Source organism: Manacus vitellinus, unplaced genomic scaffold (assembly GCF_001715985.3).
Source record: "Manacus vitellinus isolate BGI_N305 unplaced genomic scaffold, ASM171598v3 scaffold_14_pilon, whole genome shotgun sequence".
Classification (NCBI taxonomy): domain Eukaryota; kingdom Metazoa; phylum Chordata; class Aves; order Passeriformes; family Pipridae; genus Manacus; species Manacus vitellinus.
The window spans coordinates 12,478,677-12,497,285 of NW_021939063.1; the positions used below are offsets into that span (position 1 = coordinate 12,478,677).

The 18,609-nt window shown below is 45.5% G+C and overlaps 1 protein-coding gene across 2 annotated transcripts in view; it reads right to left on the reverse strand.

The window, feature by feature from the left end:
- Positions 1-18,609, reverse strand: part of FLNB (filamin B) — a 71,674-nt gene that overhangs the window by 38,913 nt on the left and 14,152 nt on the right. For both annotated transcript variants that reach the window (XM_018068485.3, XM_018068484.2), the window contains exons 2-8: positions 8,385-8,633; positions 7,270-7,367; positions 6,234-6,381; positions 3,695-3,813; positions 2,864-2,941; positions 1,971-2,133; positions 488-685 (exon numbers count right to left, since the gene is read on the reverse strand). In XM_018068485.3, coding sequence (XP_017923974.2) covers positions 488-685; positions 1,971-2,133; positions 2,864-2,941; positions 3,695-3,813; positions 6,234-6,381; positions 7,270-7,367; positions 8,385-8,633 — 1,053 coding nt within the window. The remainder of the gene's footprint in view (positions 1-487; positions 686-1,970; positions 2,134-2,863; positions 2,942-3,694; positions 3,814-6,233; positions 6,382-7,269; positions 7,368-8,384; positions 8,634-18,609) is intronic.

Below are 18,609 nucleotides of genomic sequence, written 5' to 3' on the forward strand. Positions count from 1 at the left end.
AAGCAAACATGACAGAGCATCCTGCACACCTCTTACCAACTATGAAGCCATTAGCAGTGAAGTCCAAAATTCCACAAATGGAGGGTAGCTCAGGAGAGATGAGCAGAGATCTAAAAGCGTAGGAGCACGTAAGGATGGAACAGAAAGCAAGTTAGGTGTCAGTTAAGGAGGAAAACAGTAAATATAGTCATTTGAGGAACGAAGGCGGAAAACAGCAAGACGCTGCATAGCTGCATAAATCACTCAAAAAAAATACAAAGGGCAGCTTAACATTTGGAAGTCTAAGCAGAAAGGAAACTAGCAACAAAAGCCATATTACTGTTAGAGAGCATTGGTTTACCCTATGAATACCCAATGACCCACTGAATCAGGACCAAGATGTTGAAAGGTAGAGAGAATGTACAAGGCAAGATTCAAGCATATCCTGTGGTCACATCCAAGGAGAAAAGTGGCCATCTACATTCAAATGCATTTTTAAAAAACATACCCTCTCCAACAAGAACAGTGCAAGGAGTTTTGGGAATTGCCTCCCCAGCAAAAGTCACTTTGACAATGTGAGGACCAGCTTGAACAGGTTTGTAGGTGCAACGGTAGACTTGGTTGCCTTTGTCTTCTACTACAACCTCAGCAAGGCTTCTCCCTTGAGGATCCTCCACTTCCACATTCACATCACCCACACCAGCACCTGCAAAGGAAACAAGTCCACCTGAGCCTCAGCTTCCCCACAGCAACAGGCACTGTGTTTTGCACCACTGCCAGCTGTCTGGGCTGAGCCAGCCACTCTCTGCTGCCATTTCTAGGCACAGAAATGGCCTAGAAATGTTCAGCTTTTGCCGACAGCAACCAAACATTCCAGTGGGGAGGGCAAGACAGGATGGTGGCATCTCCAGGAAGACAGACTGACAAGGCCTCTCCTGCTCCAGCCACAGGGTTTCACAACAGTATTATGGTACTTAATATACATACTGCCTGGTTATCCTATGGCTACCATGCTGTAACAGCTCTATCACAGATCAGCTCACATCTTTACCAGTCAGTTCAATCTCTCAAGCTTTGAAGTGGTTTAGATTAAGAGACTGGACAATGCACACGCTGGTCTGGACAAGGATCCTTCTCTGCCGGACGTATTCACTTGTGTTCAGACACCTGCTCTTCTCTCATTTTATTCAACTCATCATAAAACAGTTTTCTATACACTTTCAGAGGCCAGACATGTCTTTACATGATTCAGACCACTCCCTCTCCCAATTAGAGGCTGAACATAATACTTCCCCTCACTATAACGCATTTAATTTTATTCCTAAGCTCCCTCAGGCAAAAGGCAATGCAAAATATGCTACTCAGCATATTTTGGTGTTTAAATGCTACAAGTAACTGCCCTAAGTAGTTTCACATTGTTCTAAATGAATTAGCATTTGTAGCATCTTATTGACTCATTCCTCTAGGCTATGGCATTGGCCTAATAGCAGACAGCAAGGAATGTGATGGAGATGCCCTAATGAAGATAGTAGCCCTCTAATAATTACAATAGAGGTTGACACCAGTTAGTCATTGAAGTATGAACTCGAAGTAGCACTGCAGCAAGTTCTTTCTACAGAGCTAAATACAGAACACACTATGCATTTACAGTTTGCTCACAGTTTATCCTTCACATTTATGTCCAATCTGTCACATTCCTTTTTTAAATGAGTTGAGGGAAGAAACCAGCCAGGAACTTGCTTGCTGCCATCTAGCAAATTCATGGCAAATTTCTGGGTAAGGCTTAGCCCCCTCTTGCCCCAGCTCAGCTCCACACATCAAACATTTCATACACAGTTGAAGCCTTCAGAGCTGCTTGGTTGTTATTTCACGTCTGAACTAGATGAGGCTACAAATCTTCATCCACTTTTCAATTTTTTTATTTCTCCAAGGCCTTAGGTTCCGACATTTGAGGAAACTGCAGGATTTCCATCCTCCTTCATCCTGCTTACCTGCTGTGTAGAGGTCAAAGTAGGTAGGCTTGTTGGCAATGTTCCCTGTTGCCTCCAGTCCTGGTCCCTTTGCTGTCACTTTGCTTGCATCTCCCTGGGCTTTGTCAACATTCACTTCAAATGGGCTCTTCGAGATGTGCTGCCCGGCGAACAGGACTAAAACCTACAGACAGAGTATCAGCTCAGACCCACTGCTCAGCATCGCCACCATGAAACCAAGTGCAGGGTCAAACACCCGCATTCCTGCACAGAGAGTCTTTGTCTCAGAGGTGAGAGACCATCCATCCCACAGCCTTCATCCTGTCCATACAGTGTACCTGCTGGCCACCTCCTTAAAGTGCTACTCACAGAGTCAGCCACACCTGTGGGGATACTTGAATCGAGATGTGCCAAAAAGTAGCAGATTTCCACCAAGCAATAAAGTGGAAGCAGAAGTTCCATTTATTTTTTCAGGCTGGCTGTGGGGACCAGCCACTATGGTAAGTGTCAAAGCAACAGGATCACCCATCGTAAACCTGCTTCTGTGGGCATCTGGGGACAGAGCTGGGTGGGGAACCCTCTACAGTGTACAGTACCATCACCAAAGAAACAACCTGGTATTTTCATCTGCATCTCTGTCACAACACACAAAACTGGCTTCATGAGTTGCATGAAGTGACCACATGTGAGAGGAGAGCCAAGGTCACACATGCACTTTCTCCCAACACACACTTCTTTCCCCTTTGAGAAGGGAGCAGCCCAAAGGCCCAGATGGAGAACTAAGGCCACACCAGTTTTCCTTTTCTTCAGGATGCCCAGAGTGGCTATTAGCTGTCAGTGAACACGCAGCCCTCAGGGGCTCACATTAACAACCAACAGAGCAAGAGAACACTGGTTATTGACACACAACCCACCTTGTGAGGCCCAGTAACCCTTGGAACATACTGGACTGAATAGGTCTTGTTTTTGTCACTGGACGGTGTTATCTTCGCCTAGGAGAGAAAACACATCCATCACTGAGCTGTGCCTACGCATGCCAGCTGAAGACTTTTCTGAGTAGCACTTTATACTGCAAACTATTTCCAGAGTCAGCAGTGTTAGACTTGTTGCTGTGGGAGCAGGGATCCTTGCTACCTCCTCTTCTCACATGGAAAAACATCCCATTGGTTTTGCCTTTACATGAGAGGAAGTAAGCCACCTTCTCCCCACCCCAGTCCTTTCCCTCGCTGTTAATTGCTCTACTGAGGCAAGCCAAAACTGAGGAGACATTAAGTCCAATGTACAGCTGTATTTTTCTGGAATGTTGTAACATGATCAAGTGGAGTATTTGGATGAGAATTTCTATAAACATTAAAACCAGCATTTGAACTCAAAATGATTCATGGCACCTAAATAGCTGCTTTAGCCATTCTTGCAGAATGAGTAAGGGCAGACAGTGATTTAGTGATCTATGTTATCTAAAAGCAGGTCAGAGTGTACTTGGCCAGTCAAGCTAAAGCACTGCAACTACTGGACACTGGAGTTGTGTTGCTTAGTTGCAGATAGTGACTTTTTTTCCAAGTTCATCCAGTAAGGCAATTAGGACAGGCTTGAGGCTTCTTGCACTTTTGATATATTGTATTTCGTAACTTCTTTTTAGATGACTTATCTGTTAAGACCTCACTTGTGAAAGATGAAGGTTACTGCAAAAACTTCAGCATGCACACCAACTTTACTTTTCCGCAAAAAACATTTAACATACATACCTCCTCTCTGTTTCCTTCTGGATCCTCTATGAAAACCATCAGGTCACCCTGCCCAGCACTGATGGTGTCCACTGTGAAGATGGCAGGCTGCTTCACCATGTTCCCATGAGGTTCAATCCCTGGGAGACAGACACAGAACAGCACATTAGCTGTTGCCACAAAACTCAAAAGACAGTTTGGAGGCTACCAAAAAGCTGTCCAACCCATTCTCCCTCACTAGCTCCCTGAACTAGCTTCCCCACTGCCCAGAGCATCATGCTCATAATAAGGTCTACTCTTATCATACAAGCATTTTTAAAAATTGGTTGAATCATTGGCACTAAACTCATCTTAGGATCTCTGACAGAGTCAGGAACCCAGTTGGTATCTGGATTCAGGTTACCCTGACATGTCCTGAGGGTCACCCCCACTGCTGGCAAGTGCCTGTCTGATGCCAACAGCAAGTGGGGTATGTGCATTAGCTGCTCTTTAGGAGTTGCTCTACTTCATCCAGCTAAATGCTGAAATGTGCTGCACCACAGGAAGGGAGACTAGAGAGGCATGAAAAATACTTTGGGAAGCCTTTTGGTAAAGGTATTACCCTAGAACCAAGACAATTTTTAGCTGTACTGTCCCATCTTCAGAACCCAACAGCAGACACTGCTCAGAGATTTACTATTCTTTGAAAGTTGCTCAGACTACTTTGCCAGAGTGAACACTGTAAATGGCATGCAGGAACTTCTTTAAACCACGAAAATCCTGCTATTCAGTGAGGCTTCCACTTAACTTTTAATCAGTTTCCTATCCCTCAGCACAGGGCCTGCTACAGCATGCATTTACCAGCAGGGTTTCATCATCTCCCATAGTCCCAGGTCATGACATCTGTCATGGTGGTGTCAGACTGAGTGGGTGGAAGAACTTCCCAAAATTGCTGGTTCCAGACTAGCCCAAACACATATACCCTTCCGTCCAAGGGAATTGCTCCTTGGCTTATTCATAAAACCGTGGGCACTACTGCTCCATAGCACAATTAGTGGAAAGTGCAACGTCTGATAGATTATAAAGGAAGTGGTTGTGAACAACAGAATTCCTGAACTTGTTTATCTTCAGAAAACAATAACTTGAGAGCAATGCAAGGAAGATCATGTTTTTACTAGGAAATCTGAGCATTCTGATAAGGTGTTAACAATTGACATATTCAATCTCTCAAAGTAAGCCCTAGATTATCATCTAGCCTAAACAGCTATAACTTCACTCTTCAGTCTTATGAAGTCTTATAGCTTAAACAGCTATAAATTCACTCGGCATATCTTCAGTCCACCCCACAAGCATGAGGTATGGTATTCAAGTTATGTATCCCTCCTTCTGCGAGCACAAGGAGGATCGCTTATCCTCTGAAGAAAGCTTCAGCCAGGACAGCATTAGTCACAACACTTTCTTGGCCAACATTGCATCTTCTAGATTTTACTCTCTTATCAGAGGTCTGCTTTGGCTGGTTAAATGAGAAGTCATAGTGCACCACTGATGATCTGCATGACTCTGTACCTCCCACCTGCGGGCTCATTTCACATCAGGTCTACGCACAGCTGCCCTCAGTGCAAACCAATCAAACCACTGCAGCATCCAGGGAGCTGTGCTGCAGCTAAGGCTCATATTGGGAGGTTATGAGCAACTTACATGGAAAAATGGTAATAAAAAAAAGCTAAGACTGACCCACTTCACACTTAACAGTCACCTTTTTCTGGAAGCATGTAAACCTTCTCCTCATCTGCCCATAGACCCTGCACAGCTTGCTAGTGAGCCCCTTGCTTCCAGAGTCACCTTTCAGTGCTGACATATGGTAGCAGTCAGAATGGCCAGTTATATTTCCTGACTGTTTTGGCAATTAACTTCAGAAAAACATCAATCTTCCAAGAAGAGCCACTCACCCTTCATAATTTCCATTACAATGGCTTCAGAGCATCACATGCACGAGTACAATAGAGTAATTCCAGTTTTTGAAAGAATAAGAACATTACTGAAGTGAGACTTGACAGACTGAGGCAGGTTGATCAGTCATTTACACATTTGGGGCCTGAAAAATGTTTCTATGTATTGTGGTTTGCTGTGGAAGGCACCAATGAAGGACATAAACCCCAAGTAGGGTAAGTGCTAGGATAAGAGAGACACAGAACTGATGATGTTTTTCCTCTTTAAAGGAGTGCTTTATCACGAGAAGTATTCATTGCTACATCATCAACAGGCAGCAGCAATACTGCTAGCTTGAATTTCACACTAAGGTTCTTTTAGCCCCATATCATGCTACTTCTTCCAGCTGTGGATGGGAGGCTGGCAGCTTGCAGAACAGGTTCAGAGACTTTGGGGAATTTACATGTTAGAACTAGGAGTGTCTTTTGGACTATATCCATATATTTCTGAAACCAGGCACCACACCAAGAGTATACAAGTGAAACTTTGAAGTCAGTTACAGTAGGTCTGGAGTTCAACATATGCAGAAAACCCCACCCAGCTTTCTGAAGAGTTACATGCTTCATACAGCTTCAGCTCACCAAGTCCTTACCTCTGCCATAAGCCCTTGCTTTCTTTGGATTCAGTTTGGGTTTTAAAGGAGCTCCTGGTTTCAGCTTGGCTTTGGGGAACTGGGACAGGTAAGTCATCACAGAGTGCTCATCCACATCAGGGTGGATAATTTCTTCAGGGGTAATAACCTGAAAGACAGTGCAATTAAGTATATTGTACCAGTGCTTGGTTACTGCATGTCAACACAGAAACAGAGCTATGACACAGTCTGAGATTTCAAAACTCCCACATGCTAATGCAATTTCTTACATTTACTTTCCCTTTGATACACACAACATCCTTTATTATCTCATGGCAAGAAAATCAAGAAGCTCGTTATGGTCCCACTGTGGCCTGGGGGCTTTTCGTGCCTTGATTATTAGGGGTTCTCATGAGACTGCAACCAGTTTAATGGTATCAAGGCAAGACAATGGTAGTTATGTTCCCCTTGAAAAGGGACATGGGGATAATTGATACTGAAAAAATGAATAATTCATAATCCTGTATGCTACAGCTCTGAACTGCAGTGCTTCCAAAGTAAAACTTGTGACTAGTCTCTTCTCCTGCTTCCATAACACAAGTTGCTCTCACAGCTTCAGAGACTTCAGCAGTTCTGTCTAACTTTATCAGCATGAAAATAATCCAGTTTGTAAATACACTGTTCTCTGTTTGAACATTGTCTTTGCAGGTGATTTCCTAAACCAGTAAGTTTTTCTTCTGTGGAATTCAAAACAAATTCACTCCATAGACTAACAGAATAGGCACCACCACACAGGCACTTTCCCCCTACACCACATGTTGCAACAGCAGCTGTCCTCAGCAGAGACACCTACACAAAATCTTACAGTCAGAGCTCTGAAATGTAATAGTGTGTTTCATTACAGTTTGCCCTTTCTCAGGCAATTTCAAGAGTTAACTGTAACTTTTTGAAATGTCCAAGCAGCCTCACTTGCTTTCCTCAATTTAAACTCAAGCCAGTCACAAGGACAAAGCCATCCATGTGCTCCTACAGGCAGCCCATGTCTTGGTGGCCTTACCTGTGGCACACCCAGCCAGTCATCTGCCTGCTGCATGGCTTCCCGAGCATTGTCAACGGGTTTCTTCGGGTCCCAGGTCTCCCAGTCAGGGCACAAGCCTGCAAGCACATTTCATTTGTTAGATGTTACCTGCAAAGGAGCTTCTCTAGCTGAAGAAACCAGGTACGAACTCCACAGTCACTTGTATTACACTGTTATGGAGAAAGACATTCAGAGCTTTGCAGAAGTAACCAAAACAAGACAAGCATATGCTGCTCACTGAAACACCTCTGAGACAACAATCAGCACAGTCATAGAATGTGCATAGAATGTCCTTCCATAGGCTGGAAGGAACCTTTAAAGGTCATCTAGACCAACCCTCATGCAATGAGCAGCAATGCTTCAACAGCAGCCTGTCCAACCGGACTTTGAACATTTCCAGGGATGGGGCATCTACCACCTCTCTGGGCAACCTGTGCAAGACACCACTCTAAATTCAGCACAAATACATCTAAGCATCTTTTATGTTTCACTGGCTCTCCTGCAGCAAATTTGGTAGAGAAAATTTCAACCACTTGCCACAGCATCCCAGACTGCATTAGATGAGAACCAGCAATCCCATTAGCAAGGTTGTTCTAGAAGAAGGTGAGGAAACTGCCTATTTCACACTTCATCCCATTATTTGCCTTAAGCAGCTCAGCCTCAGCTTGCTAAACACAGGTTTCAGGTAGTGTGCAGTTTCTGGCTGCTCAATGCTCTCTCTGCAATCCTATTTCAGGAGAACACATGAAGCCTCCCACTGCACCCTGAAGTTGAAGGTTGTTGGCACTTGCCGTGGGAACAAGCCTTTCTTCCATTTAGGAGCCAGCACTTGTGCCCTTGTCCCCTGCACCCAATACAAAGCTCAGACGTGGCGCCTCCCATAATGCAATCACACACTCTGCTGCAGGCCAGAATTTCTCTTGGCCAAGTCCTTTACAACTTGCTGCTTCCCACAGCTGGCCTCTTTGGACTTGAGTTTTCTTAAAAGCCTTATTCCTGTCTCCTGACCAGCAGTGAAAACCTCCTCCCACAAGAAGAGCAGCCACAAGGAAAACAAGCAAGGAAAACATTGACCAGCAGAGCAAAGGACTTACCTGGAGCACAGCTGTCAACAAGAGCACCCAGTGCTTTGCCATCCTGCCAGTTCTGATTGAAGTTTGTGATTGGCAAGTAAGGAATTTTGTTCTGGATCCAGCCCAGCAGCCTCTGCTTAGGGGTCTGCTTCTTTGCGTCATCATCACCTTCATCCTCCCACACTGGCATAGAAATGGAATAGTGCAGGATAAGGGTCCATATCAGGCCAAGGATCAACTTCAAGTTTCCATCAACTATGGCTTTACTGTCTGAAAGACAAAAGGCATACAACTGATTATTTGCCATCCTAAAGGAAAGAGGTGTGTTTTTAAAACAGTGTACCTGCACCCATGCCCAAATAATCAAGGACCAGAGAACTGACCCAGGCCACTGCAGGCACTTGTTCAGGCAGAGACACCATTCTTCCCACGCTGCATTAGATGGGAGGGGAAGGAAAGAGAAGAGTCAAAGTACTCAGTGCTCTCCAGCTATCTTGAGAGACCAGTGCTCTCCAAGGGTGGTATGACTTGCCCTTCAGCTTTACAATCCTAGCTTAGGAGAACTGGCAGTTTAAAGTCTCCAGTATTTTGGATTTAGATGGTAAGTACCATATTTTCCATTAGCATTTGTATCTTATGAAAAAGGCCAAACAGCATGTGATGGAGTTCACAAGAACAGCACCCCAACAGGGTGAAATAGCCCAGGGCATACCTGAAAGCACCATTTAGGAAACAGCATTTATATACAGAAACATGTCTCCCCACACATATCAACAATTTGCATTAAAAATGGTAGAAAAAGAAGTGCTATATAATGAAGACAAGCAAAGACAGAGTTTGGAATTAGAACAAAGTCCAGATATATCAAGACCTCTGTACAATCAGCAAAGCAGGTGGTGGAGGTCCACAGAGGATCCTTTGCACCATCACTTTCCTGCTTGCACAAGAAGTCATCCATTTATGCTACAAATTCAGAGTTACAGAAAAGAAAGGCCAGTTCTGGCTTTTCCATGTCACACTCGAGCCTAGCAAAAATTTATCACCACAGTGGCCATGCTGCAGCTCTGCTGTAAGACACACCAGGGAGCTAAGTTTAAGGCTGCTGGGTATCAAGATCAGTAAGCACCTGTTTGCAGGGGCAGGATACTTTTCTGCATCAGTTTGGCCTTGTGAAGTGACCACTACAGTTTTGCAAATAGTTGTGCTAATTACTTTGGCTTTAATGAGTCACAGACAGGATGCCCTCCCTCCCTTTGAGCTTGTAGTTGTTACTCAGGTTGTATTATACTTGTAATAGCTCCAGTTTTTCCACGTTTTCACCTAAACCAGAACTCTTCAGCAATGTTTCAGGATGCCCTCAGCCTGACAGTTCCTTTCATTCCCAGCAGCATGTTATAGCACAGCATTTTTCTGTTCTTTCCTCCACTTCAGTGAAAATTGTTATAGAAATCCCTTATTAGTCAACAGAAGTTACAAGTGACCTGGAAGCTTTTGTCTGTTCTCCAGCTCCCGGAGCAGATGCTAAAGACAACTACAGCTGTATAAACTCCCTCTCATGCCACCAGAATAATTGTACAGGGCTATTTCAAGAGTCCTAGCTAGAAAAGCAAAAGTGTTCAGCAGTGAGATTGCATCCTCCAGTTCAAATCCAGAGTGCTAACAGGCAGAGTCCTCCCAGTGCCCAACACCCACTGGGCATGTCTTACCTGCTCCTCTTCAGGTACAGAGATCACAGCAGCAACCCAGTACCAACTTATCAATACAAAAAGATCTACTGACTTTCAAAACAAGTGATTATACACAATAGTGACCAAGAACATTAAGCACCAGCATGTTCCCTTTAACCCAATGCTCAGGCAAAGCAGTTAATATTTACATGGTTTCACAACAGAGCGGTATGTCCTGAACAGATAATACTGTAACTTCAGACCTTGCATGGTGATTGGACTTACTGGATAGTTACTGTCTGGTTTCTATTCCAATTTTAGTTGTGGTCAAAACTGATGTTAAAGAAATCCAATAAACTTACAGGATTATGATAAGTGTCTGCCACTTGCCTGCTCACTGCTAATTGTACATCCAGTCCGAGATACACAATAAATAGCTACGAGGTGATTAAGCCCTGCTGAGTTTTAATTTCAGGTTCCAAGGTAAAAGTCTACATCACGTAAGCAGTGTGTCTCCTGGTGACAACTAAAGAGTCCCTGCTGTCACTCATTTCCATCCCCTTTCCAGCTGAGCTGCAAACTGCTCAGTGGCGGGAAGATGCTCCCTTATACCAGACTGTTGGAGCAAGGCCTCACTGCCCACTCACCCCCTGTGCCTGCAGCCCCCCCATCCCACCCCCTGGCACATTGTGTTGCTGGAGCATAACACTGACCATCACATCCCTGTGCCAGAAACGCCTCCAAGCTTTGGTTTCAGATTTATATTGACATCAGCAGTTTTACTAGAGGGACACAGAGATAATTTAGTATGCTACAAGCAAACATTTCAGAAAGCTATCCAGCATTTCTAAGGAGGAAAGCCAGCAGGACGGAACCACCTTGAGCACAATGCTACATACACACACATACAACTCAAGATAAAGAATGGCTCCTTTCAACTACCTGAAAGGACATTGTAGCCAGGTGAGGGTTGGTCTCTTCTCCGGGCAACTATCAGTAAGACAAGAGAGCATGGTCTTAAGCTCTGCCAGGGGAGGTTTAGGTTAGATATTAGGAAGAAATTTTTTACAGAGAGGGTAATCAGGCATTGGAATGGGTTGCCCAGATAAGTGCTGGATTCTCCATCCCTGGAGGTTTTTAAGATGAGACTGGATGTGGCACTTAGTGCCATGGTCTACTAATTGCAGTGGTAGTGGATCAAGGGTTGGACTTGATGATCTCAAAGGTCTTTTCTAACTGGTTGATTCTATGATTCTGTATTTATAGCACATAAATAATGTCTATATGTGGATGCACTGTGGTTACTGCAGCAACCAGCTGCATGCTCAGAGCTTCCTCCACCACCCATAGGCACAGCTGGGCTGTGGTCCTTGACCTGGGAAAAAAGCAGCCTGTACAGAAAACAGCTTCACATTGACAGCAAGAATATCACATCTCATCAGCCTCTTCCAGAGAGGCCGGGCACAGAGCTGCTGCCCTGATGACAGGAAAAGGTCACCGCAGGAATGGGACGGCTCTTCCTCTCTGGGGCTGATGCCATCGCCACGACTGCACTTTGTTAGCAAGTTAGCAAGCTCTCACAGCCTCCCGGCTTCCTGACAGGCATAGGGATCTCATGACGTAATTTTTTCCAAGCCTGCTTTTAAGAGGGCTTGTCTGCTTTCATTTGGGGTGGGGAGGAGGGAGGGAGAAGAACTCATGGGCAGGACAGGAGACCTTATCAGCACCCAGCAGAGCTGCCCACATGCCCTTCCCGCAGGCACCCCGCTCCCAGCTATGGGGGACCTCACCAGCAGCTCAACCCTGGAGCACAATCTCTATTGCTACATAAAAGGACCTTCCACACTCAAGAGAAGACTAAAGTTCAGCTCAAAGCAGGCTTGGCTTCCAAGCACTGCTGTAAATCTCAACTCCACCTGAGCATTCAGCCTCCCTAGAAAAGCTTCCACATTAGTGCTGCCTTTTTCATTAACTGACTAAAAATATTCAGTGCATTCTCCTCGAGGTCTCTTGGGCTTTAAGATGTAAGTGACATCCAGGAAGACACGCATCAGTTCACAGGTCCTGTACAGGGAGCACAGAGAACACTTTTAGTACAACCAAATTTGCAGGCATCCCTCACCAGCTCTGAGTGCACATTGCTAGTGCAATACCGCCAAGGTGGAAAAAAATGTTTCCAATGACACTTAAGACCAACAATCATTACTGCAGGCGTTGCTGTGTACCCCAGCTCAGCTGGCTTTCCACTGAATTCCCCCCTATTTCCTGGTTTACTTCAAGACACTTTCTGGCCATTCCAGGTTGGAAAATGGATTACATAAAAAGCAGACTTGCACCACTGCTTTCCTACTAGGAAAATTACTTTTAAGCATACTTATTTCTCGTACAATCAATACTTTACAGAGCCTTCAAAGCCACGTTTCTCAATTGCTCCTCTGAAGCTCATACTAAATTTACAACATAGAGATGCACACTTGTGGTCAGCGTTTCAGAACCACAGGGCAGCAGCCTGGCCCCTTAACAATTCACCTCTACCACTCCCAGCTGCATTTGGCTTTCGGCTTCATTGAGTTAGGTGGATGGGAACAAATTGCCTGCTTTCTGCTGAAATGGAGAGAGTGTTTACTCTGAGTTTCTGCAGATTAAAGGAGCCCTCTCCACACAGGTCCCACCTTCCCGGGGCTCGGAGGAACTGAGCTGTCACACCTCATCCGCCAAGATAATTTAATGGGGCTGAACCTACTCTTTACAGCATCATTGTAGACAGATTCAACATAACCTTTTTTGGAGAAAGCGTAGTCATCTGCATATTTTGCTTTATTCACGTCACAGTGCTTATGTTAACATCTGCAAGATGCACTTACAGGCGTGCCAGAGGACACTGTTCCCCTGTTCCCGGTAGGAGATGTGTGCTTTGGAGATCAAAGTCCCTGCACAGCTGACTCATACATGATGACAGCCACTGGACTTCTGCTTTCTAAAAAAACCTTTTTTCTGGAAGCCCAGGCATGAAGCAGGAACCCATGCCACAGGATGTCTTGCCTGCCTCAGATCAGCTACTGGGAGGACTTTGGCTCAACCGGAAACAGACAACTCTAGAAGAGCCAGTGGGTGAAGGGTTTGGAGAGGGTTTTTTGTGCTGTTGTTTTTGTTTTGTTTTTTTTTCTTTTGGTTTGTTGGGTTTTTTCCATTAGAACTAAGAAATTTGGTGGTATTACATGCAAGTCCTCCTGACCCTCTGCTCTGGACTCTGAAATTTTGAATGCTGTAAGGTGACCACTTTCAGACAGCCTGCAAGTCCTCATGGCTAGACATGCTGTCCTGAACCAGCAAGAAGCAGAAAAAGCAGAAACGCTCAAGTTTGGATTTAACACAAACCTTCATTCCCACTTACACTGTTCAACGTGCATTTTAGCTTCAACTCTCCAACTGCAACTTGTTTTCCTTCTCTAAAAGTACCGGATGGCAATCCAAGGTCAACAAAATAGCAGCAGCCATCACACCAGACACAGCCCCCGTTCAGCTGCAGGCAGGAGGAGCCTCTGCAGGGAAGGGCTGCTGTCAGCCCACTGCCGAGGTCCTGCTGTCGGGATACATCTCGACATGCTGACTGCTGGGGAAAATCTGCCAGCTAAATTTAAGCTGTTCTGCAGAATCAACACCAGCATTGAACAAGAGAGCACTCATTCTTCTTAAAAAAAAAAAAAAGGGAAAAAAAAAAAAGAAAAGCCTATATATAGCCTCCAACATTAAGTTTTATATAGAAGTATCCTGCTTCCTAGTCAGCTATTAGGATTTAAGTGGCTGCCTGGTAGGGTGAAGAGGAAAACAGACTGAACCAGAGCTCATTTTCTTCCCCCATCACACCTCTAAGTCTAGATTGTAATTCTTACCCTTTTATTATCCTATTAATTAAGTGGCAACCAGCCCAAAAAATGGATTATGGCAATTCCATAGGCCAGCAGTACATACCACCAGTCTCAAGTCTTGAAAAGGAACCAAGTTTCAACTGCTCAAACTGATTTATAATTGTTGCTCTATACTAAATATTAATACGATACGTTACACTTGGACTCTTAAAATCACACTCCTCAAAGCACAAAGAAAGATGTTAAAGTGCCATGGCTTCAGCCAGCAGCATGACTAGTCTGAGCCAGCAACGTGACCACTTTGAGGCAAATGTGTGTCATTTTCATGGCTTGGGCCACAAAAAACTTCCCAACCCAACCTACCAAGCAGAAAACTGCCAGTGCTGGGTCCTCTGCATTAGTGCTTGCAGCTGCCCCAGGAGCAAGTGCCAGAACTGAAACCTGGCATTGGTTTGAGGCTTGCACATTTGTTTACTTCAGTAGAGATCCCTAAACTCTACCTGGAGCACACGGCTCTTGAATTATATGACCTTCATTAGGTCTATAATACTACAATTCAAAAAAAAAAAAATAATCCAAACCAAAACCAGTGTTACAAACAAGTTTGTGACTGGTATTTTTTGTTCATGTGCAAGTCTGCTCTGCGTTCAGATTAAGCACTACCTAAACTACAGCAATGTTCCTTAAACTCTGCCCCACAGCAGAGCTGCAAGTCATTCTCTGTTGGACAATTAGTGGAAACAAGATAAGCTACTGAAGCAGACAGCTTCCTTACTAAGTCGAGCTAGTCACACAGACTGTGGAAGTCTTGCAAAACAAATGAAAGACTGAAAGAGCAACTTTTGAGTAGTGAATTTTATATTATTTAAATAGTTTCTTGGCTGAGGCTGCAGTCAACACAGCCTGGTCGCTGTCTCAGCAAAGTCATCTCAGAAGCTTTCCTGTTGATTTTCACATGTGGAGGTTAAATCACAACCAGTACTGATCTTTTCATCCAGCTTCTCTAAAAAGAGGTCATCCTCTTCAATTTTTATGCCTTTCCTATTTTAATTTTTGTTCTATGGGGAGAACCCAAGATGCATGGTCCTTAATACAAAACAAAGGAGCAGTATTACCAGCAGCCCTTATCCTTATTTTCAGACATGGAAGGAACTTTGTATGGCACACAAAGTTCATCTCAATTACGGATCATTTATGTAGAGACTGCAAGAATTTTAACCCTTGGTGTCTAAGTCTTGAGCATTTCCCTACCTTTAATTATTCTCACTTTACATATAGTTATACATATAGTTAAACAGCTATAGCAGTTGGGGGAATGAAAAATTAAGGACTCATTAGGGCTTAATCTTCTGGAACAAAGAAAACTCCACATTGAACAGAGCTCTTCAGAAGCCTGGTTCCTGCATGCCAAACAGAAGTAAGCAGATGAGAGGGAGTTGAGCAAGCTGCCTAAAGAAATTCTTTGCTGAAGCATACAGTATGTGTTCACAGGCTTACTGTGCCTGCTAAAGACATTAGTGACATCCTCTGTAGGGATAATATGTCTTTAAATCAATTACAGGGGTTCCTCTGTGCTTTGAGAACATACTGCAACCATTTCCTCCAGTGACCCTTAAGCCCAGGTCCACCTCTCAGCTCCCCAGGGCTCAGCCATCGCTTGTTGCCCAGCCACGTGCAGCCCTCACCCCCCAGAAGCACAGCTGTGCCTCCTGCCCAGAGCTGGCACCGGGCTGGCGGAACTCGGGCTGGTTCTGTGGGTTCCTGGCTGTGACCTGCCAGCCTCTAACAGCCACATGCTCCAGCCCCATTGCACCTCTGCTTCTCAGCAGCGTGTGCAGCTGGTGCTATGACCCCTAGGAGAGCTGGTCCTCAGCATCCAGCTTACCTGTGATTACCTGAATACCCTTGGACTCATCTGCTCCCAGCTCAGCTCCTGCCCTGTGCTGGGGCACAGCCAGCACTCAGCTTCACTGAGGAGCCTCAGGGACTCTGTCACCTGAGGAAGTGTATCTTCAGGAAGCCTAAGTGATACACCATGTACACTTAGAGACCCACTAAGCTTTTTACAAGGTAGGTTTTCCAGAGGAGGAATGACTTTTCACTGGAGGGCTGTAAGAACAGTAACAGAGTGATGATCTGGGCACGGACAGAAGGATGGAAAAAAAACTTGGGTTTTTATTTTTTTACAAGGAGATGGAAACCATTTTCCTCTATGCTTACCAGGGTGTCTGGTTATTTAAAAAAAAAAAAAAAAAGTAACATGTCTTTGTGAGACACATTTAAGGATTTGAAACATTAAACATCACAATTCAGAGGTTTTTAAACTCCTAAAATAGTTTTTACTTTAACTGGATTTGAAACCACATGTCAGAGAACTTCAGGCCACTGTTGCATCTATCACCCTGTACTGTCTACTGGTGCATGTTGGGCCTCTGGAAAGGATCTCATGAGGTGGAACTGAAAACTGAAAAAATAAGTTCAAATCCAGTCCTTTCAGTGTAGGTTTCACAAGAAAAAAAAATCATACAGACTTTTAATATAGTAAAGAATAAAAATAATCAAACAGTGGAGCTCACAGAAATGAAACACAGATTAAAATAGCTCTGCCCTACTTCGTAACAGGAACCCAGAGACCACTCATGTCTCACATCCAGAAGAGAAAGGCATAACACAAAGTAAGTTTAAGCCAGCAATGTAACAGCAGCAGAAACCAACCCAGCTTCTCCAAGAGAAACTCAAATCACCCAAGGAGGTGGGAAAGAGAAGTCAAGAATTTCAAAGTTAGGAATTGTTAGGGTGGGTGGGGAAAAAAGTCAAACTGCGGGTGGCTGATGATCAAATTCCTTAATACTTTCAATCTGAACACACCTAAGGTTTCTGCTGCCATAAGAGACATATACCAAGTTACAATATGAGAAGGTAAATGCATTACTCTGATATTCAGGAAGAGCTGCAGGCAGGTGTTAGTGCATGTCCAATCTTTGCCATGAGTGGTCCTGGGGAGCATCTCCCCTGTGAGCACCAGGAGGGCTCCGCACTGCCTGTTTGCTGCTGCTGGGATGGGATTAGCAGTGAGCAAGGATGCAACAGAGAAGAATAAAAACTGCCATTCACACTGGCTATTTCAGACTCAGCTGCTCCCTGCCAAGCAGGTCCCCACTCACAGATGCAGGACCGCAGCACAGATACCCAGCCAAGCTGGCACACAGGAATGCTGTGCTAATTATTTGAGATTCTTATTTGGGGAAGGTGGGGGGCGGGGGGAAGAGGGAGCCTGAATGTTCAGCCTTTGTACAGCAGCAAGTTGCCATGAGAGCTGCTTTGTCCACAGCCAACCAGCCCCTCGCCAGCTTGGCGGGGCAGCCTGCCAGCACACCACCGCCACACTGACCCCAAAACCCGGCTGGGCTCATGAACCAGCACGGCCGAGCGCCGGCAGCCGTGGGCAGGACACATCACCAGGAACCCCCACGCCCCACCTGCAGCTCCTGCCCAGCACATGGCTGGCGGCACAGCGCGCTCCGGGCCTGCCTCGGCACGACGCCGGCCATGGCATCATTGCCAAAACCACCGACAATGGGCCCCGTGAGCACAGTCCCTGCACCCAGCAAAGCGCATTCCCCACTGCTGAGCTCATCCCAACGCCCCTCGGTGCTGCTGCCGGCCCCAGGAGCGGCTGAGACACCGCGGCTCCCACTTGCCTACGCCGGGGGCGGGCGGTGGAAGCGCCCTGCACCAGCACTGAACCAGCAGTTGATGTTCAATCCCCTCGATGGCAAAGATCCACATTTCCAGTGACGAATGAGTGGCAGCTGTGTGGCAGGACAGCAGCCCCTTCATGCTTTGCTGTGCCAAGAGAGCCCGAGCCCACAAGGGACATTCCTGCTCCCCAGGGGCTCAGGGTGATGCAGAAGACCCCCATCCTCCAGGACAGCATGGTTGGCATCATGCCAAGACCCACCGCATCAACCTCTTGGACAACAAGTGGATTGGGAAAGGCCCCAGACAGCATCTGGCACAGTGGGATGGGTTTGTAAGAAGGGCTACAGGATAGCACTCACACAGAAACACACCCAACACTGCCCCAGGGTCAGAGCCTGGAGAAGGGAAGTTCCAGAAAGCAGTGAGGACAGGGTAACACAAGGCACTCAAGTGCCAATTAATCATCCAGGAATGGGTCAGGAAGGAAAGTCCCTGTAGTGGGGCTCAAACATGCCAGAGAGTGGATTTCTGTTAAATGATGGAGGGATGAGGAAGAAAGGGGATTCTCCTGCCTTTGACACACTCTGCTGAGAAACACTTGGCTCAGCTTTTGAAACCAAGTGATTCGACACAAACTACACGTCCCTCCTCTAGGCATGAGGCAGGAGTGAAAGGGGAATGATCCTCCACAAGGTCTGTGCTCCCTATGGGTCAGTACATTTGCTGCCATGACACAGGAAGGCTTCACCTTCCCATCAGAGTGAGCAGCTACACTTTAGTTGGCAACACCACTGGCCAATTCACAGGAAATGAGTTTCACTTTAAATAAGACATTAAAATTTTAGTCAAATGCAGAATTGTCTAAGCCTCGCACGAAATACTTGTCTAGGAGCCTGATCAACTCAAGGTTGTTATTTCATTCAGGCATGCAAACAAAAAAGTACCTCCTCATAACACATCATGTGCTTACATAACTAGAAAGCCAACTCTTCATCAGCAAGGCTGAAC